Source organism: Caenorhabditis remanei, chromosome II (genome assembly GCF_010183535.1).
Source record: "Caenorhabditis remanei strain PX506 chromosome II, whole genome shotgun sequence".
NCBI classification, from domain to species: Eukaryota; Metazoa; Nematoda; class Chromadorea; order Rhabditida; family Rhabditidae; genus Caenorhabditis; species Caenorhabditis remanei.
The window spans coordinates 4,689,890-4,711,446 of NC_071329.1; the positions used below are offsets into that span (position 1 = coordinate 4,689,890).

Below are 21,557 nucleotides of genomic sequence, written 5' to 3' on the forward strand. Positions count from 1 at the left end.
TTTTTTTTAAAATACTTGTGAACTGTTTATTTGAATATTAATGTTACTCGCTTGGAATGAATCCATTTGATCTTTTATATTGTTTTTGACAGACAGCTTGCGTGTTCAGTAGTTTGATTTTCTTAAAACTATCCCATTTCAGAGCAGTCCTTTTTTAGAACTTTATGGTCTAACGGGTGTTTACACAGGATCTAGGGGTGAGTAGTGAAAATAAACGCGCTCCGCTGAAATCAGCTAAAATTTCAGCGCGAAATTCAAAATACATTTTTTACTTAAAAATTTTATTTGTTTATTTAATAGAATTGATCTTGAAAAGATACGAGACAGCCGAAAAACTGGCCAAAAATGCGCAAAAACGGACATAAATCCGCTCAAGAAGTGGTCGATTAAGCTGCGCGCAGTCTCCCAGCCTCCGAAAACGAACTGCAAGGAAATATTTGATCTACCCTCATGAAACGAAAATTTTGAGAAATTAGCAGGTCCAAAAATTTATTTTTTTGATTTTTAGAGTAAAGCTCCAAGTCAGGAATGATAAAATTCAAGTTTTAGAATTATTTTGAGAGCATTATCCACTCATTCAATCCAAAAAATCCTGGTTTTATATATGTTTTCAGGTCGAAATAGCAATTTTTCATTTTGATTTTGGAAATATCTACGGGATTTGCTCATTTCTCAACATTTTCCAACGAATGATAGCTCAAATCGTGCTCCGGAGATTTTTAAACATTTCTGTAGGACGATTTCTCAATTTGCTCATTAGTTTTCGAGAAATCGATCAAATTCTGAATTTTTTTCAATTTTTTGTTATTTTCTCGAAAACTAGTGAGCAAATTAAAAAACCGTCCTACAGAAATGTGAAAAAATCTCCGGAGCACGATTTGAGCTATCATTCGTTGGATAATGTTGGGAAATGAACAAATCCCGTAGATTTTTAAGAAATCAAAAAGAAAAATTGCCATTTCGACCTGAAAAAATATTTAAAACCAGGATTTTTTGGATTGAATGAATGGATAATGCTCTCAAAATAATTCTAAAACTGAAAATTTCTTACTTCTGACCTTGAGCTTCACGATAAAAATTATAGAAATAATGTTCTAGACCTACTAATTTCTCAAATGTTTCGTTTCATGAGGGTAGATCAAAAATTTCCTTGCAGTTCTTTCTCGGAGTCTGGGAGACTGTGCTGCGTATCAAAACGTAATGCTTAAGGTCGAATTGAAAAAAATTAAAATTTGAATTTGCCGCCAATGTCTAGTGGAGCGCAAACGATTTCAGTACTCACCCCTAGACCCTGTGTGTTTATATATTAGATGGGAGTTTTGAGAATAAACGAGTGAGTTCATTTCTTCTAATTTTTCGGTGCTACTTCGCTTAAGAACTGCACGAATAAGAACTGTGTCGTTTAAGAACTCGTTTAGCAATTGAGCGCGTTCGCATTAACAACTGAAATTTCAAATTTCAACAGGTTTTTAGTTGTTTTTCGACGTTAAAATTGGAATTTTCACGGCAAATGCGCTTTATTGCAAACAGAGTTCTTAATCGACACTTATACCACACAGTTCTTCTTCGCGCAGCATTTTTTCATCGGTTTCTCGTTTATTGTTCTTTTCTCTCCTTTTACACACGTATTCTTAATTATTTTGTTCGCAAACACTGATAAGTGTCTTCGCAAGCTTCAAACTGATAATTAGTAGTTTTAAGTATAATTTGGTAAAAGTATAAGGGGTTTTTAACACATTATTTAGAAACTTTCACGCGTCACTTTCGATTTGACATGTAATCCAATCACCAGCTTCGACGAAACGTTCAAAGTGAGTAAGAAGTGGAAAGTGGGACTGCTAGAGAAAAAACAAAACGAAAAAAGTTTTTTTCGGGAGAAAGGGCCAATATCTTCTTTCAAAAAAACAGGTTCTCAGTTCATAGTTAGTTCATGCGGCTGACCAGGAAAAATCGAAAGTTGTTATCAAGATGATTGCGACAAGGAGATGACCCCTTAAAGATAAAAAATGAGAGTGAGGAGAAAGTATACTTTTGAAGAAGATAGAAAATCCGGTGTCTAAGAATTTGAAGAAGATGTTCCTGTTCGCGATACTATCATCTTCATGAAAAAACTAGACAATAGATGACCTGAACTTCATACGCAGTCCGAAAGATGGGCGGGGCCGATTACCGCGCGAGGGAGAAAAAAATCCTGCGAAAGATTCATTTATGCCTCCTTTCGAGGCTATGAGAACACTCCGTGACTGAGAGTTCGCCTTCCACGTATTCTGATTTTTCTGAAATTCTAATTTTTTCTATTATTTATGTCACATTTGTTTTTTTTTTATTGGTAAGTGGAAGTTTACAGTACCGCCGCTCAAAAGGTTGCCTGTTTTAGTGACAAGTCAGTTATTTCATATTATCAATTTTTGTAGGAGTTATAGATTAAACCTAGAGCTTTATTTTTGTAGTTGACAACTTTTTTGTACGGGGACTCACTGTCAAGTTACGGGCCATCAAAGTGGACATCAGCGCAAAATAGTGCGATTTTTGAGCAGTCGTCTTAAAATGACCATAACTCTCAAGGGAGTGTCCGTACAAAAAAGTTGTCAACTACAAAAATGGAGCTCTAGGTTGTGATGTATAGCTTTTACAAAAAATCTATAAAAATTGATAGCACACTCCCAAAGATCATCATTCATCCGACCGTTTTCATCAACTTTTTTACGCCTTCGTTGTGAGGCGCACGGTTCTTTGTTAAGTAAGACGGGCGGTTTTCCAAAAAACAAGATACCAGTGAGCGAAATGCAAAAAGAAATAGTTACTCCTCCCATCGCATTTCATATAAAAAGACAGAGATTAATGTCACAAAAAATGAAAAACTATTAAGCTACCGCCAGCATTCAAACTGGATGAAGTATTGACCCTCCGTCTCTCTTGCCGGTTACTACGATACCCGTAGAATCTATTCTCCCTCAACTTCAAACCCCATGCTCCCATCAGAAGTTAGACCGCCTACAAGCTGCGAATCAGCTGTCTTTTTTAAATAGAATAGGTGAGAGCTTTCAGTCTTTCTTTACCAGTAGCAATCTTGTTTTCTAATAAAGAAGCTGCTTGCTCATATACCAATTGAAACAATTTGAATTTTCAGAACCAAACACCACTCCTGAAAACCAACCTGCTTCAAACTATATTTCAATGAAATTTAGTATGGGGAATGGAGTGCCGAATTCCGAAGAGGATTTAATTAGGACGAGAACGAAGAAGGACAATTTGCACTTAAAGTTGAAAAATGAGGTAATTTTAATGAATTTAAATAGTATAATATTTTCTCTCTTCCTTGACTACTTGCAGCGAATAATAAATAGTCAATATAATCTATTTATTATCAGAAGAAAGAATATAAACTTAAATATATATGGGCGAAATGGTACGATGGGGGAGAATTTGGAGAGTAAAGGTCTCTCTTGTTGCAAGTGCCCCCTGTCCCTTCGGACAGGCTTCTGCCCGAGGGACTCTGAGACGCAGACATAAGAAATAGTAACAGGAGGCGGGGACTCCTAGTTAAACAAAGGTATGATATACTATAATAGGAGATATCATACACTCCCGGCGTATAAGTGATTTGGGGGAAAGGAGGGTTAAATTAGCTTCCATCATGGCGTTTCGTGAAGGTTGATGTGATGATGTGATGAAGCGTTAGAAGTGGTTGAGCGATCTGGAGGAGTAGAGATGTGGGTGTGGAGCGATCCTAGTTGTGGAGCGATCCTAATCGATGATGGTTTGTGGTACAGAGCAGAGAGCCGAATGGTGTGTGGTTGACTTGCAGTAGTAGCATGTTCGTTAGACAGTTCTTACAGATGCGATCCTTCTTGACGATCTCCTTGCGATCCGCGATTGACGGGTACTTTGGGCACTGGTTGCTGAAGTGACCACCGCCACAGAAAGAGCACTTCAGGTTCGGCTTGTCTTCGGCGAAGCTGGTGATTCTTCGGATCTTCTGTTGGCGTTTGCTCTCATTCGTTTCGAGCTCTCGGGACTGTGCTCGTCTTTTTGGAGCCTTGCTCACGACGCTCTGGAGCGTATGTTTGCGCTCCGTTGGGTCTGCATTGCGATCCTTGAGATCTTTATCTTGGCGTTGAGTCGTCTTGATCGCTTTCTCGGTCCGAGGATCCTTTTCCACTTGGGGAACTTCCCCGCCCTGAGTTCTTGCGAGGAACTGAGCATGGGATTCGTCGGGTTTTTTCCCCGTGCGGTGGAACTCGAAGGTGGCGTTCCGAGTCCACTTCTCCACGAGTTTGAGCACGTCGTTCTTGAAGCCTATCATGGCTTCAATGTCGCCGATGACCGCGTTGGCCATGTTGACTTCCTTCTCCAACTCGTCGGCTTCTTTGTTCAGTTCCTCAGCTCGTTTGACTGTCAAATTTTCTATCTTTTTTATTTTTGACTTGTCGAGGTGGCACACGAATTTTTGGTGAGCGATCCGTTCTTCTTCTTTTGCGGACTCCAAGTCCTTCTGAAATTCTGCGCCTTCTTCTTTCAGTTGGGCTATTAGCTGCTCCATCTCATCCAGAGTGGATTTTGTGGGGTCGATACCCCATTTGGGAGCGAGATGGATTTCGATTTCCTTTTCTTTGTCCGCGGCTTTCTCGTTCTCGATTTTCTCGAGGATTTTGGCATGCTTCTTGATGGTAGAAGCTGCCCGGAGAATTTCTTGGATGTCCATTGCTGAAAACAATTTGAATTGTTTAACTATCTTGGATGGGACACATAGAGTTGCCGATGTCACGACCCTCAAACAAGTTGTTTGTCCGTCTTTTGACGGGATGGTCGGCATCGGCGCCGGACAAAAAAATAGATCATGCGACATAGAATAAGCGGGATGGCGAAAAAGAAAAGCGTCCATTTGGCAGTCTTCTTGAATCCAATCAGAAAAACTGAAAGAACGAGCGTTCCTGTAGTGGCGACAATCACTGCAACCGTGATGATAATGGTCATCACGGATTTCATGAACTGCAGGTACCACTGAGCGAGATGGCTCAAATCTGGCCAGGCGATTTCGTTCATCAATGTTGTTTTTCCTTCGATGATTCTGTAGATAGAAGTCCACATGGATCCAGTGAATTTTAGCGTTCCTGTGATCTTGAAGTACTCTGTGTATCTTCCACCACAGTTGATTGAGCACACTTTTCTGAATCCGGCGTATTGGGCAAAGAATGTTATGTTCGTGGATATTCCATTGGGCGAGCATGGTACGGTAAACATGTCTTTGTCGCAGACAATGTTTCCAATGACTTCTTTCATAGAAGAGGTGCACTTGATCTCCGCTTGTCCTCCAGATGCACAATTGTAGCATCCTTGGATTTGTTTTGCTTTGATGTAGCATTTGTCAGATGAAATCAGGATAGAGGTAGTGACATTGTCTTCCAATGTGAGCACTAGTCCGATGGTCACCTCGTCGTTGATGGTGGCTACCACCGACTCATTTTCAGCTTTCAGGGTCCAATGTCCTTCTCTGACTGGGAGGCGTTTCTGGATGGTGTTGAACTGAGTTTCCAGATCGTCCTCTTCACATGTGCAAACCATGGAATCTTCGGCTGGCTCACAAGTGCATCTTTCGTTGAGTTGGCACGTCTCGTCCCCTTCTTTTCTTTTGCATTGGATGCTTGGCAAACGATATGGTTGCCACAAGGCGACTTGTGAATTGTCGTTTCTGATTAACCAGTTTTCCAGAATTGGCGATACTGGTTTGTTAATCCAAGCGGCGGTGACACTGATGTCTTGAAGCGATCCAGGAAAACTGACTGGCAATGTCATAGTTTCTGTTTTTTGATGGCGATCGCCATTCAATCTTGTTATCGACATTTCGATGACCAGTCTTTCTCTCCATTCGGCACATTGAAAGATCTCGAGCGTTCCGTTGTTCTTTTCTTTTCCGTAGATTCTGTAGAAGAGACATCCTGGAGACGGGAAGAAACATGAACAACCTAGTCCTCCACAGCTTTCGGTACAGTAGGTGTTCCCAATGTGATTGTTGGCTTCACCGAGTTCTGGTACCCTTGAATTCTGTGTTATGTTGAGGCACTTGTCTGCTACACATGATCCTGTATGGGCGCAGCGTTTAGCACTCCATACATAGATTTGAGCGTCCTTTGTGAAGGTGATTGTGTTTTTCAGGCATTCCATTTTGATCTCGAGAAATCTGATTCTGATTTCTTTTGTGGTCATTCCATTCTGCTCGATCCGGAGGCATGCTTCTTTGTTGAAAGATCCAATGGTCAGATGCTCTTGGGTCACCAATTTGCATGTTTTTGGTTCTTCTTTGGTGCAAATCTTTTCTCCTTGAGATAGAAGATTAACTTCCTGACAGGCGTTGCTCGAGTGGATCATTGAAGAGAACATCAGGATAGTCACCATTATCTCCCAGTTGATCTTTCCGCGTCGGGAAGATTTGCGAGGAATGAATCCACGGCACTTCGAGATTATCATTTGGAGTAATTTGTAGATCATGATCAGCGGCGCTCCCATGGATATTTTCACCTTGAAGATGCAGTACACTATCATCGCAATGATATAGAGGATGACTGCAAATCCACCGAGAGCCATGTACGGATGACACTCCGGATTGAGAACATTTGTTGTGCAGATCACACAGTCGATGCTGTCACATGTAGAAACAGCATGGCAATTCAGTTCATATACTGTGACCGCGTTGGCCATCAGTATTTTTGCAGTTGCATGGTGATCCGTAATTTTCAGAGCGGGTGGGATCCAAACATCTGCGTAGTTGCTGTTCCAGGTCATTCGAGGTCTTGAAGTGCAATAGTTCTGTACGCACATTTCGAAGCTTTCATATTCCACATTGACACGAATCCCAGTTGGCGTGCATTCTAACGGCGAGATAGCCATCGTTGGTCCAATGATGATTGACAGGATCACCATAATCATGAACTTTGACCATGGGAAGTTCACCAATGTAGAGATTGAAGAAGCGACTTGAAGGCGATCTTCGTGTTGGTCTTCGTTGTAGTTGACTCTTTTCTGCTTTCTCAAGTTATACCTCTTGACCATGTCCTTTGTTTGGACTTCAGGAGCATCTGGAACTTGCTCTTCTGGAAGAGAAACCCCGTTGGTTTCGTTCTTCCGTTGGGTGTCTTCACCATCAAGCTCCAATGGGACAACCAAATTGATGGGGCGTTTGATGATGTTTCCTTTGCTGGTTCTCAAGTGTACTTCACGGAGAACCCCATCCGATGATGGATCAGCTTTGACAATTTCTCCCAATTTCCAGTAGTTTCGTGGAAGATCCGGGTCTGTGATGAGGATAACCTGACCAACTGCTGGAGTCTCGGATTTTCCTCTTTTGTTGTTCATTCGCAGCTTGTGGGTGCTTCTCAATTCAGCCAGATAAGTTGTTTTCCACGTTTGCCAGACGGTTTCGACAACTTTGGCGACCGATTTGATGGCAGCGATAGCCTCATCTTTAGCGAGCGAAATTTCTCCTGGTGGAGCATAGTCCTCATTCATTTCCAATGTGGAATCCATTGGATAGTTGACTTGAATGTTCGGGTAGACAAAATCGATAGGTCTTAGAACAAATCCGCTGTCCAGATTTTGTCCAACGTATGTGAGGGGTCTGGAGTTGAGAGCTGCAGCGACCTCAGTGAATGTTGTGTGGATATCGTCCAATGATAAGATGCTCCGCCCAATGCCTTTGAACATTGATTGTTTGATTGAGCGCATCATTCTTTCATACATTCCTCCTTGCCAGGGGGCGTATGGCGTGATAAATTTCCACTCAATCTTTGCGTCTCCAAGAAATTTCTTCACCTCATTGTTGAAATTGCAGTTTTTTGTTGTGGTTTCTGCAATGTCTTGGAGGATCTTGTCGGCTAAAATGAAATGTGGAGCGTTATCACTGACGATAGCATTTGGTTTTCCACAGAGGCTAACAAAGCGTTGAAAGGCTTTCAGAAAACAGCTTGTATCCGGTCGGACTATCAATTGGATGTGCACTAATCTTGTTGTGGCACAGATGAATAGGCATCCCCAGCACGAAGCGACAGTGTTGTCTTCTTTTCGGTAAGAGATCGGACCAAAATAATCGAGTCCTGTGTGTTGGAAAGGCGCTGTTTCTTTCACTCGGTGCTCTGGCAGATCCACCATGTCTGGGTATTTGAATGGCGGCTTGTTGTATCTTTGACAGGCTACACACTTTAACAAGAGCGATTTCACTTGTTGGCGAAGATTTGGGATCCAGAATTTCTTCCTGACCTCCGTCATCGTTTGCTGTTCATTGCAGTGCCATTTTCCATGAGCTTCCCGTATGATCAGTTTTGCCAATTGGGTTTTTGGTTCGATCAATATTGGAAATCTGGCCATTTTTGCATTGTCCATGTGTTTGAGTCTTCCACGGCAGATGATGATCTTGTTGTCATCGAGTTCCAGATTCAGATCATTCCAGGAATGCTTCTTCCTTAAGCTGATTTGAGCTTGATGCTCTCGAATGATCCGCATCTCCGCTGCGTTTTGTTCTGCTGCGGAAACTGGTGGGTTTCCTTCTGGAACTTCTTTGAGCTCAGCGATGGTTTTCCGCAGACGTTCTTTCACTTGTTGTGAAAGCGGATTAGCGAATTTCGCGATGGCTCTCATTGTGTACGCGATCACACGCCTCTTTTGGAGTAGCGAACTCGCACTGATCGAATCGAAGATTTCAGCATTGACATTGTCTTCAAGACTGTTGCAGATGTTGATTCTAACACTATCTTCTTCGGATTCCTTGATCTCGAACGTTTGGTGAGTGTCCCAAACACTTGGATCTTTCTGACAGAAGCTGGGTCCTGTCCACCAGAAGCTGTTTGAAAATTCATCCTTTGTTATGTTCCAAGATCGGCTGGATTGTCTTCTGAACGAATGTGTCCAAATCTGACTTTGACTCCAGTTTCAGCGATCTCCTGATTGGCGAGGTGGATGCTTTCGAGTCGGTTGGTGATGAGAACTCCAACTTCCTTCTTTCCTGGTGTTGATTTGATCCAGCTGAGAGCGATTTCACTATCCGTGAGGATGATGGCTTCCGATACTCCGATGTCTCCTTTTTGAAGACATTGGACCACTGACAGCATTCTTTGCGTTCCCATGGTTAGCGCGTGCAACTCCAATTTCGGAATCGTCCATTTTTCCTTCAAGGATTTGACTTTGGATTTTCCAAGGAAAATGTTCATTCCATATTTGTTGTGCGCGTAAAAACAGTAAGCCGTTGCATTTTGGCTGGCGTCACAAAAACAAATAATCTTGTTTTTGTTCGATTGGTCGAGGATATTGCGAGGCAACTCCTTGATGAATCCTTCCGTCTGATCCAGCAGATCTTTCCATTGGCTCTCATGGTTCTCATTCAATGGGGTGTCCCATTTGTAAGCAAACTCATCTTGCCATAGCACACGTTGGAATAGTTTCGATGTGAGCATCAATGGCGTCATTAGTCCTTGAGGATCGAAGTCGCTTCCGATTTTTCTGGACACGGTACGTCTGCTGTACTTCTCATCAGTAGACACGAAGCATTCCAATTGGATGGTGTCCTTGTCTGGATCATATGGGATTCCTAGCACTTTCAAGTCGGACTTTTGAGCTTTGTCGACTTCTGGAATGTTGTCGTTGAACTCGTCAGAGTTTCCCATGAATTCACGCAGATTCATGTTTGCATCAGCGAAAATAGCTTTGAACTCCTTGTATAACTCGAGCGCTTCTCTTGGCGAACCATCGAATGTGAATATGAGATTGTCCACATAAAGATTCTCATTAATCTTGGAAGCGAGTTTGGAGTTGGCATGATTTTCGAGATGGAGCATGATCGTGGCTGCGAGTAAGAACGGACTAGCGTTTAGACCGAACAGAACGCGAGTGAAGCGATAGACTTCGACATTGTCTGGTGTAGCTGGCAGATTGATATCTTTGATCCAGAGAATCCGAGTCAAGTCTCTATCTTCTTCGTTCAGTCTGACTTGAAGAAAGGCTTTCTCCACATCTGCCAGGATTACTGTTTCTCCCGATCTGAAGCGAATCAGGATGTCCAAAATGTCCGGCAGCAATGTCGGACCTTGCTCGATTGCATCATTCAGGGAGTCGTTGCCCTTGTAATGAGCGGATGCGTCCACAACGACACGGCATTTTGTGGTGGCCTTGTGTGGAGTCAGTACTGGCTGAATCGGACTGTAGTGAGTCCATTTTCCTTTTGGAGTTTGAGCAGTGACAATCTCCAGAATGTTCTTTTTGACTTGATCCTCGAAAATTTCTTGGATCATTTTCTTCACTTCCAGCGGCGTCATTTTCTCTATAGCTATCAATCGTTTCAAGGTAAGGCGGTAATTGTCTGGAAGAGTGGCGATCTTATTCGTCTTGAGGGGAAGTTTGACAAAATATCCTTCGATCCGTTTTTGAACTGTGTCTCGAAAAAACTGGAGGATTTGTTTGTCTTTTTCCTTTCTTTCTTCAGCAGAAGATCCAGCGAATTCGTCTCCATTGCATTTGAGCACGTCTTGTTTTTGGAGATATTCGAATGGCTCATCTTCTTGGATTGAGTTGATGATCATGACTGAGTTGACGTTTGAGCGATCCCGCGATGTCTTTTTGCGTCCCATTGTTGTGTATCCGAACTTTGTGTTCAGAAGTAGGATGCCGGATGGTAAGGTGATCGTGTCACCAATCCAGATTGTGGACATCTGATCCATTCCGATCAAAACATCAGGATCTACTTCATCCTCGAACGCGTCCGTATTGACGTCGATCTTGTTGCGATGGATGAAGCGTATGTCTTCTCTTGACATTTCAGCTTTCGGGATGTTTCCTACCACACATGATCTCAGTAGAACATCGATTTCAGCTGACTCTTTTTCTGTGAAGACGACAATTGAGGCTTCTTTGTACTTCTCTGGTCCCTTCGCTGTCGGCGATCCAAAGGTTTTCAGTCGTAGAGTGGGTCCATTCGGTGTTTCGAGATTGAGGGTTTTTGCCACAGATTCTTTTATAAAACTTCTGTCGGCCCCCGTATCAATCATCATCGAAATTGTTGTCCATTCTCCCGACACCTTGTTTCTCGCTTTTGCTTGAATTGTCGGCACGAAGGCTTTTGAAGTGGTCGTCGGCGCTCTCTCTGTTGTCTGCGTCTCACACTGGACAGCTTCTTCTACTTCTTCGGTGTGAGTCACGTTGGTAGTCGCCGTCTTGACCTTTGTCTTAGCTTGCTGATTGTGTTTGCTATCTCTGGACGAGTTAGCAGAAGATGGCGAAGATGATTCACTTCGATTTGTGCAAAGGGCACTTGAATGTCGACCTTTACAGAAGTAGCACGGCCTGGTACTGTAACATTCTGCAGTTTTGTGTGTATTACTAAGACAGTTTAAACAGCGTCCTTCGCGATTCAAAAAATCTTTGCGATCCTTGATTGAAACGAATTTTGTGCATTTGCTGGAATTGTGCTCCGAGTCTTTACAGAACAGACACGATTTGGTTGTCTTCTGTTTTTCAGAGCGATCCGACTTATGGGACTGGTTTCTGTCCTTCTTTGGATTATCGGCTTTCTCCTTTGGCTCGTTTTTGCCCTTCATCAATAGTTCCAGATCTTCTTCTAGCGTTATATTCTCTTCAATGTCGGTTAACATTTTGCTGATTGTCCAGTCCTCCGACGAAGCGATTTTCTTCTTGAAGGTGGCTCTTCTGATCTTGTCGTTGAACTTTTCCATGATGAGTTCCTTCATCATCCGATTGTCTACGGGTTCTTGAAGGCGTTCCAGTTGCTTTATCGCGACCATCAATCTTTCGAATAGGAGTCTTTGCTCTCGGGTGCTGCTGTTTTTGGCACAATCTTTCCGAACTTTTTCATTCAGTTCCAGAATGGTAGTCTCAGTGTCCGCGTATTTGTTTTTGAGAAGTTTGACGGCGATGTCATAATTCTCTGGCGTGATCTGGAATTGATCCAGTAGTTCTTTCGCTCCTCCTTGAAGATGATTGAGAAGGTGCGTGAATTTCAGAATATTTGAGATGTCCGCTTTGTGGATTATCTCTTCGTATAGCGACCAGAATTTGTGGAATTCCCATCTTTTCCCAGAGAAGACTGGGAGTTTGACTGGTGGGAGATTTGTAAACTGACGTTCCATTTCCATGCTTGGTCGTCTTTGCGAAAACTCCTTGATATTCTGCTTGTTATCCACAGGATCGGCATTCTCTGATCGGATTCTTTGCAGTACTGCGTGGTAAGAATCCCTGAGATGAATGGCGTCCTGGTTGAGCTGAATCAATAGTGGGAGTTTCTCTTCGTAATTCTTCACATTGGCATCTTCTTCATTTCCGATTTTTTCGATTTGCTCTGCCAATTTGAGAGTGGTTGCCTCGAGCGATTTGACTTTGGAATCCAGAAGGTCGATAACTTCTACAATTTGTCCAATGTCTTGCTTTGGGATTGGCAACGTCGCGTTCTTCAGTTTGCTGAGCTCATTCTGATACTTCTTCACGAATGCGGTTGATTGGCTCGTGGTATTTAAGAAGTATAATTGAAGACTCATGGTTCTTCACAGAATTAGCGATCCGAAGAGGATGGAGAGCGATAAATGCGAAAAAGAAAAAAATTGAGTTTTTACTCAGCGTTAGAATAAAACTCGAGCGAATGTGGTGGTTAGTATCAGTTAGTCAAGAAAGGACGGACAAGAATATTATCAAAATAAAACTCGTACCTCCTTTCTCAAAAAAGCGATCCTCGTTGTTCCTGCCACGCGGGTTTTCAGAATTTGGTCGTATGCACCATATAATATTTTCTCTCTTCCTTGACTACTTGCAGCGAATAATAAATAGTCAATATAATCTATTTATTATCAGAAGAAAGAATATAAACTTAAATATATATGGGCGAAATGGTACGATGGGGGAGAATTTGGAGAGTAAAGGTCTCTCTTGTTGCAAGTGCCCCCTGTCCCTTCGGACAGGCTTCTGCCCGAGGGACTCTGAGACGCAGACATAAGAAATAGTAACAGGAGGCGGGGACTCCTAGTTAAACAAAGGTATGATATACTATAATAGGAGATATCATACAAATAGCGTAAGACAATTGAAATTACAGACTGAAAATGAAGTGTTCATTTATCGGAGAATTCAGTCGAAATCCACAGCACAGTGAGTCATTTGTATCTTAAGGGTTGGGAAATTCCGGGCCGGACCGGCTCCTGTAGAAATTTGAAATATTTTCAAAAAATTTGAATTTTTTTCAAAAAAGTCGAATTTTCGACTATTTTTTGGAACATCGACAAAAATTGAAGCGTACGGGAACATTGGAGAATTTTGACTATTTTTTGATGAAAATTTCATAAAAATTGAGAAAAAATTGTGCACATTTTTGAATCCGGGACAGCCCTGAGTATCTTTTAATTGCATAACATGCATTTTCAGACCAGACGGTTCCTCCTCTTCAAGTTCGATTCATCTTTTCTCAGCCAAAATTGAGGAAGATGTGGTTCTACCGGAAGATGAAATCGGAATTGCTTTTGAGAAACGCCACTATCCGTTCTAGAGACTCACCTCTCTTCACAAATCCTCTGAATATCTCGGTGAACGACAAGGAAATTGTGATAAAAGTAAGACTGACGTCTTATTTGATTAGAAATAAAATTTCAGAACAATAAAATAAAACTCGGTTCTTTGCTGGTGATCAATCAGGATCGTGAAGACAAAAACTTCTTCAGTATTATTTATCGATCGGCTGAGAGAACCGACAAAGCAAAATCTTCGGTTTTCTGCACTCATACTTCTGTAAGTTTATTGTAAATTAATAATTTCGAAATAAAGTATATTTTTCAGTCATCGGCCGGGATGATGGTGGAATTCATAATCCGCAGTTGGTTCGACTCAAATTGTGTCATTCATTCGCTTTAATTATTCTAACTTCGCTCTAAATTTGGCAACGCTTTAATTGAATCAATAAACTTTTTTTTCAAAATCTTGTTTTTGTTTTTCAGAACATTTACAGACTTTTGGTCCAAATAAAAGGGAATATGCCAACTCGTGATCTCCCTTCATATTTTCTAGTGTTGATCAGAAACTCTTATACTTAAATAATTCTTATTTGTATTCTTTACTTGTTGTCTTCAATAAATGTAGTTCTCCTTGAACCGTGTTTTGTTATTCCATGCGTATGAAAGACTGTCGCCTAGGCCCCACCAGAGGTCTAGGCCACAGTAGACACAGACTGGAAGACATATACCACCAGATGAATTCAATCGAAATCTACAACAGAGTAAGTCATTAGTAACCGTTCTGGACTCTACATGACCGCCCTGGCCGTCCAGACCGTAAGCAACCTCCCGGACCGACCTTCACCCCTCGACCTGTACTGGCCCTATACCGACATCGGGTTTGTTCGATATCACGATAACGGTGAAAATTTGACCGCCCTAACCGCCCTAACCCGACCGTCCTGAACTCTACCAGCCGGTCGACCTGTTCCGACACCTTCCTGGTTTACTGAACTCTTAAGGTGTGCATAAAAGGAACAAATTCACCTCAGTTGGGATAGAATTCCGTGAAGTTCTCTTCGAGTTCCTGTTCGACGCTACACAAAAGAAGATGATTGATACCTATGGAGCGATAGTGTAAGAACCGTTAATAATAAATACTTTTGATATATAAACAATTTCAGTGCACAAAAGTTAAAACAATCTTGTACAAAAGGATTTGGTGAGTTACAGAAACATGTCGAAGAAATCTACAATTTTTTTCTGTAAATTTTCAGAAAAGAAATGTGAAGATCTCCCACAGAAATTATTTGATTTATGCGAGAATGGAAAACACAAAAACTGTTATAAAGAAGTCTTTGCCGGCGTCAAGTTTTTTGCGAATCAAACAACAATTGTCAGTTTTTTAACGTTTTGGAAGATTGTACATAATATTTTCTATTTCAGCAACAGCCTGTAAGTGGTTGACAAAGCCAAAGCCATCTATCCCACCTACACTTTCCACCATTCACATTAAAACCACCATGGCTCTTCCTCCTCCTCATCCCTCTCTTTCTTCTCACGCAACCACTATCATTAGTGATTCCTCTACGGATGCCAGTAGCAATTTCCCATTTGTCATTGTGGCAGTCATCACGGTCCTAGCTTTCATTGCCATTGGAATCTCTCTGTTCTGTTATTGCAAAAAGAAGAAGGCATCTGAGAAGTAGAAACCGATTACTGGAACTTGAACTTTGGTTGTGATAAAACATTTTTATACTTCATGATTATTTTATCATTTCTTTTTAATAATGAACTGGTAAAACTACGCCATAGCTTTCCACAGCTCCCCTCCCAGAAACATATCATTTCATATTTTTTCGCGATATAAATTGAAAACAAACTCGAAGTTTTCATGAAAAAAGTGAGGAAACAAAGAATTGAACAAAAATCTTGACTACACGGCAGCGCGCATATGCGTCAAATCCAAGACATGTGCGTCAATGATGAAATTTTTTTAGAATTCTCTGAAGAATCGGAACACACAATTACAAAAACATGACTTCAGCCTTTCTTCAAGTGAAAGCATTTTCTGAAAAACAGAACAGTTCTGGAAGATATTACCACTGATTTGAAACCACACAGAACCTTGATTTAAGAAAAAAAAACATTAAAATGTAAAATCGATTTATTAACAAATCATTCCCTCATTTCTCATGCCAAACACTGAAAATGACTCTTCCATTCAACAACCCTTCCTCAAACCACAGAGCAGTTGCCTCCAGCCCATCAGCTCTTTGAAAATCCACGAGATTCGAGTAATCCTCATCGCTCAGATTTCCTCCTCTCAGTAGATCGTGTAGTGGCGTCGGTCTGAAAACTAAGTTTTTCATACAATACATCTAAAAATCATACTTGCAAACCGGGCCGAAACGAGCCGAAACGGACCGGCGCGTAACTCGCTTCAACCTGAGTTTTATGAGCTGAAAAATATACCAAAATGTAGATCTCAGCGAGTTCTATCTACGTGACCCACTACGGGCCGGATGGCTATTCGTTAATATGTCGCGGGCCGGGAAAAAGTGCCAAAAACGCGAAAATGGCCAAAAAAGCCATTCTAGCCCGGCCCGCGGCACATTAACGAATAGTCATCCGGCCCGTAGTGGGTTACGGACATAGAACTCGCTGAGATCTACATTTTGGTATATTTTTCAGATCATAAAACTCAGTTTGAAGCGAGTTACGCGCCGGCCCGTATCGGCCCGTTTCGGCCCGGTTTGCAAGTATGCTAAAAATGTCAACTTACACAAAATCATTTAAATCCCTCGTCTCATCAAATTTAGTCATCTGCATCGCCGGTATCTCCGAATCGTCATATTCATGTTCGTGTCGTATCCTATAACTCATATCAAAATATCGAGTAGTTCTTTCCGTTGAATGTAGCCAGTTATAAACCAATTGGACAATGTCAGAAGACTTTAATTTGTAGAATGAATAAGTTATGGTGAGTTCTTGGAATCGAGCATTTCGGAGATGTTGGGCAGTGAACCAGTTCATGGAGCAGTTGAGTTGGAGGCAGTGGTTCTGGAAAATACATTCTACTAATAATTGCAATTGGAACTACTGTAGATTTGGCTCCAGACATTTGGCAACATTGACATTTTAAAACCGGAAATTTTGTAACCAAAAGGTTCCTCCACTAAATGTGAGAAAAATTACAGAAAACGAAGAATTTTCTGTTAAATTTTACGTGTTTCGGGGGAATAATGTATTTTTAGGTAAATAATGTATTTTTAGGTAAATAATGTATTTTTAGGTAAATAATGTATTTTTAGGTAAATAACATGGTTTCGAAACGTCTGGTTTCGAAATCTCTCGATTTTGAAACGTCACGGAGCCGTAGATTTTCGGCGTAAATAAATCATGGAAAGTAATTCACAACAGCCGTTCTAAAACGTCATGGTTGCCAAACGTCTTGGTTTAAAAATTTCTTGTCTATAAATGGCTTGTTAATATTAAATTTAGGTCGAAGGACCTGTAAGAACAAGAAATTTCTGATTTACATCAGCAGAGGCAAATTTCATAAATTCCCAGAAAACGGGGTACTTTGAGAGCCCGTTACAGTCTCATAGATGATCTTTAAGAGGCACTATCTGTAAGAGTGAGAATGTTAGTGTTGGGCCTTGGCACAGTTGCAAAAAGTTGTTTCAATCCGAACTCTTTTCACAGCATATGTACCCCTATGGTAGTGATTTACAAAAAATATGCCACCAGTCCCCTATGAAGTCATCATAGGAAAATATGCCCAATAATCGACTTTTCACCCAAAAATTCATAAAAATTTAACTTTTTCAAATAACCTTAGGAAACTTTTGCAACATGTTAGGATCATAGTTGTCAAGGCCCGGGCCGGGCCGGTAGAAAATTTTCAAGGCCCGGCCCGGCCCGAATGCCCGGCTTCAAAAAATGACCCTTTTTTTCCAATTTTTTTTTCGAAATTTTTTCAATTTTTCATCGGAAATGTGACCATTTTTTACTATTTTTCAGAATTTCTTCTAATTCTGACTGATAGTCGAACATTTGACTTTTTCGCGAAAAAATTCAAAAAAATTCAAAAAATTTGAAATTTTGACTTTCGCGCCAATTTGCCCGGGCCGGGCCCTGATTTCGCTGACAAGGCCATGCCCGGCCCGGGCCGGGCCTTGACAACTATGGTTAGGATTGTTTTTGACTAAATTTTGACAAATTTCCAGCCCCCCAGACACCCCAGAAACCGTTCAATTGAATTACATTTCCATGTTTTTTTTTAACTTTTCTCAAAAATTCCCTCTAGAAGTCCTCAAATTTTAAATCGTATTTGTATTCCCCGTAAAAAGTGCTACCAGGCCCAACTTAATTCATTAAAAACTAGGGGGACCATTTTGAGATATTTCAATTTTTTCAAAAATCACATAAGGGTCCCCCCTTATGAAAATTTCATTTTTGAAAAAAATTTCAAAAAAAAATTAACTCCGAAAATGATCAGAATATTGATAAAACATTTGGAATAAGCCAATCCCAGAATATGAAAACTCAGAAATGTGTTTGAACGGATTCCGTTTTTTTGTTCATCCAACTTTTTCCAGTTTTTTTCCGTTTTTAGCAATAATTCGTACAGAAGTCCTTAAATCTTGAATGATATCCTAATTCCTCGCAAAATTTAACATATAGTTCGATTGACATCATTAAAAAACAGGGGGACCATTTTGAGATTTTTCCATTTATTTCAAAATTCAGATAAGGGTCCCCCCTTATGAAAGAAAATTTTTATCGAAAAAATAATTCAATTTTTTTTGATGCAAAAACGTTGAGAGCAATAATGAAATATCGAAAACATGTTTTTTATAATTAAAAAAAAAAGTAGCTACAGTAGGGCTCTGTGTCGATTTACGGCGTATTTTGGCAAGCTACTATTTCTGCTCATAACCACGTTTCGAAACCATACATTTGGAAACCTTGACATTTGCCAACATTGACATTTCTACTCCAGACATTTCAAAACCAGACGATTCGAAATCATGACATTTCGTAACCAAACGTCAAACCATATATTGAAAAACCTTCTTCGCGGTCATTTTTTTTGGATTATTTCATGTTTAGTGTCGAAATGTTATGGTTTCGAAATTTCTGGTTTCAAAACGTCCCTGATGTACTCACCCCATCCATCCTAATCTCCTCCGGCAACACTCCTTTCTCCACAATCATCTTCGTCCCAATCGACAAGTGAGAGAGCATCCAATCCAAGCACTCCGCATCATACTCATCTCCATATTCCCCATCACTTGGTCCAAATTTGAAATACTTGACTTCCTGCTGGACAACTCGATTCAAAAAGAACGCAGGGAAGTCCATGACACCCCTTCTGTCCATATGGTATCCAGTGATGTCTACGTGGAATGCCTTCTGGAGGACATTCGTGAATGTTTGGATAGCTGTCTCGTAGTCAGCGCAGCCATCGGAAGGGTTTAGTCGGGAGTCGTAGAGAGATCTCATCTCATTGTTTGCGTTCACTCTGGAAAATACAAAATAGCATATTTAACTTCAAGGTTCCCTATTACTCACTTTGTCGCGAACTCCATCCCTCCAATCTTGTGAACCCAATCGAATTCTACCGAGTAGAATTCACTGATGGCTGCGTCTTCGAACCACCAATTAATTATGGCATCTTCATTGAATTTCAGCGTGAATCCATGTCTATTATCACGATGGCGGATGATTAGGCTCTCCGCCTTGATGTTCATCGATCTGACCATGTTGCAGCATCGACGGCTGAGTAGGGAGATGTCGACGCTGGAAATGTTTATGAGTTTTAGTGGGGAAGGGTTTTCAGGAAATTCATATTTTGTTTTAAAATGCGTAAAACTTTTCGGACTGTTCTACATATTGAATACTTGAATACCAGACCGACACTGGTCGGCGCGAAACTCGCTTGAAAATGAATGTTATGAGTTGAAAAATATACCAAAATGTAGATCTCAGCGAAATCTATGTCCGTGACCTACTATGATCGGATGATCAGTCGTTATTATGTCGCGGACCGGTAAGTGCATAAAAACCCGAAAATTGTCAAAAGTAGCTATTCTGCGGCATATTAACGGCAATTGGCACACTTACAATTTTTTCTACATTTTGGGTCATGCGTTAGTCAAATGTTCAAAAAAAAATCTTCCGGCTGCCTGCCAGTTCTATTTTTTTTTCTTTTTCGATTAATCACTGAATTGAATAACATAATTATGCCGTAGAGGGACCACATTTGTTAACTAGTAGGCTATTCGTATGATAATGATCCTAAATTAGGCGCTAAATCAATCATAGACAGAAAGATCACTATCAGACAGGGCCTGTTGTGCTTCACATTACAATATTGAAGGGAGTGTTAGGTTAGATTTGCAATTAAGATACTATAAGGAAATTATTTGGAGACAGGAATTTTGGCGCTAAAATTCAAAATTCAAAATTTCTAGTTCTCGAAAATTTTTTCGAGAGTTTCAAGTAAAATTTAGAATTTATGTGACATTTTTGACTTGAAAAGTTTTTCGGGACGGGCCGGACCGTGACAACATTTTTAAAACCATAGTCATGGCAATTTTTTGAAATTTTAGGCCAAAAATCATTATTTTTGCATTTTTCTGTTCAAAAAAAACTTGAACTTACCAATCAGCATCGACCAAAATTTTGCGTAGAACCAAATACGGAAGACGCAAAAGACGGAGTGGCTTAATCTGCGGGGTTTTTCCTTCCATTTTTGAAGTTTTAGATAAAAAAATATAGTCAATGTGGTGTCCGTATTCGAAAGAATTCAAATGACGCGGGAAAGAAGAGAGGAGACACAGGGGATGCGTACGGTTATTAGAAATGGGAAGACATATTTGTGTACGCTTGGAGGCGGGATGACGTTGTCCCTTGGGAAGGCAACATAAGGGGCAACGTTTCAAATGTACAGTATCAACAATTCTCAAGCAGAATAGCATGGAAACAAACATTTCTGATCCGGGAGTCGGAAGTCGGAAGTCGGAAGTAGGTAGTGAAAAAAGTCCGGAAGGCTCCACTCGAACAAAACTTTTCTTTTTTTTTTCTAGGCTCCACCCGAACAAAACTTTTGTCGTTTTCCAATTTCCAAACGCCTGGTTTCAAAATGACATTGTTTTGAAACGTCCCATTAACTATTATTAACGGTTCCTTGGAGCGAGCACCACAGCAACCGCGCTCCACTAGACCTGGTGGGAAATCGGATTTTTAAAACAAATTCCACTGAAAAATGCATTCGATGGTTAAAAGACTCTATCTCCAAAGAAAAACCCGTCTTCCGGGTTTTTTTTCCATTTCCAACTTCCGACTTCCGTTTTCAAAAAACCAGTTCCGCGTAACTCTGGCCTTGACGATTTCAGACTGAATCCAGAATCCGTAAGGAAATCAGATTTCCGAAAAATGGAGTGTATGCGAAACAGAAATTCATGTCTCAATAATCCAGAATCCAGATTTTGTAATAATGTGAACAGAGACTCGAAATTCTGTACAATATTACACTGGCAACCTGTCCCAATACTGTCCCAAAACATCTATCTCGTGTTTTTCGTAGTTTAAAGGTGGACTAAACTCAACTCTGATATTTTCATAGAATAATGTATGAGTACCTGTGAGTTCATTTTCATATCGAAAAAATTTTAAAAATCGGTCTGAAACCCGCTGAGAGCGATACCGGACGTATGTTCATTTGTTCCTTTCCGTTAGAACATTCTCATATCGAAAGAATTTTTCAATTCGGTCCATTCCCCGCGAAGAACGAGCGGCAAAACAGTTTGGGCATTTCTGTGGCCATGGAACATTCTAGAACTTTTTCGAAAATGTTGTTTTTTTTTCGAGTTTTCTTTGATATTTCTAACATTTATGTAATAATTCTATCAATTTTTGCCGTTCACTTTCGAAATTATTGAAAGAAATCAACAAAAATGACCGAAAATAGCGATAAAATTTGAAAAAATAAACATGGCCGAAGTCGAATTTCTAGGCCACCGAAATGCCCAAACTCACCGGCTATCGCTCTCAGCGGGTTTCAGACCGAATTTT

General features: G+C 40.7%; 2 protein-coding genes across 2 annotated transcripts; one reads left to right on the forward strand and one right to left on the reverse strand.

Annotated features, from left to right (window-relative positions):
• Positions 1-14,285: 14,285 nt before the first annotated feature.
• On the forward strand, positions 14,286-15,181 carry GCK72_004545 (uncharacterized protein; the record flags this gene model as incomplete). Its single annotated transcript, XM_053724750.1, has 5 exons — positions 14,286-14,394; positions 14,495-14,609; positions 14,657-14,694; positions 14,750-14,872; positions 14,919-15,181. The coding sequence occupies 5 exons, from the start codon at positions 14,286-14,288 to the stop codon at positions 15,179-15,181; spliced, it is 648 nt and encodes a 215-aa protein (XP_053588944.1).
• Positions 15,182-15,658: 477 nt separating this feature from the next.
• On the reverse strand, positions 15,659-20,233 carry GCK72_004546 (uncharacterized protein; the record flags this gene model as incomplete). Its single annotated transcript, XM_053724751.1, has 5 exons — positions 15,659-15,824; positions 16,258-16,535; positions 18,648-19,002; positions 19,053-19,280; positions 20,145-20,233. The coding sequence occupies 5 exons, from the start codon at positions 20,231-20,233 to the stop codon at positions 15,659-15,661; spliced, it is 1,116 nt and encodes a 371-aa protein (XP_053588945.1).
• Positions 20,234-21,557: the final 1,324 nt, after the last annotated feature.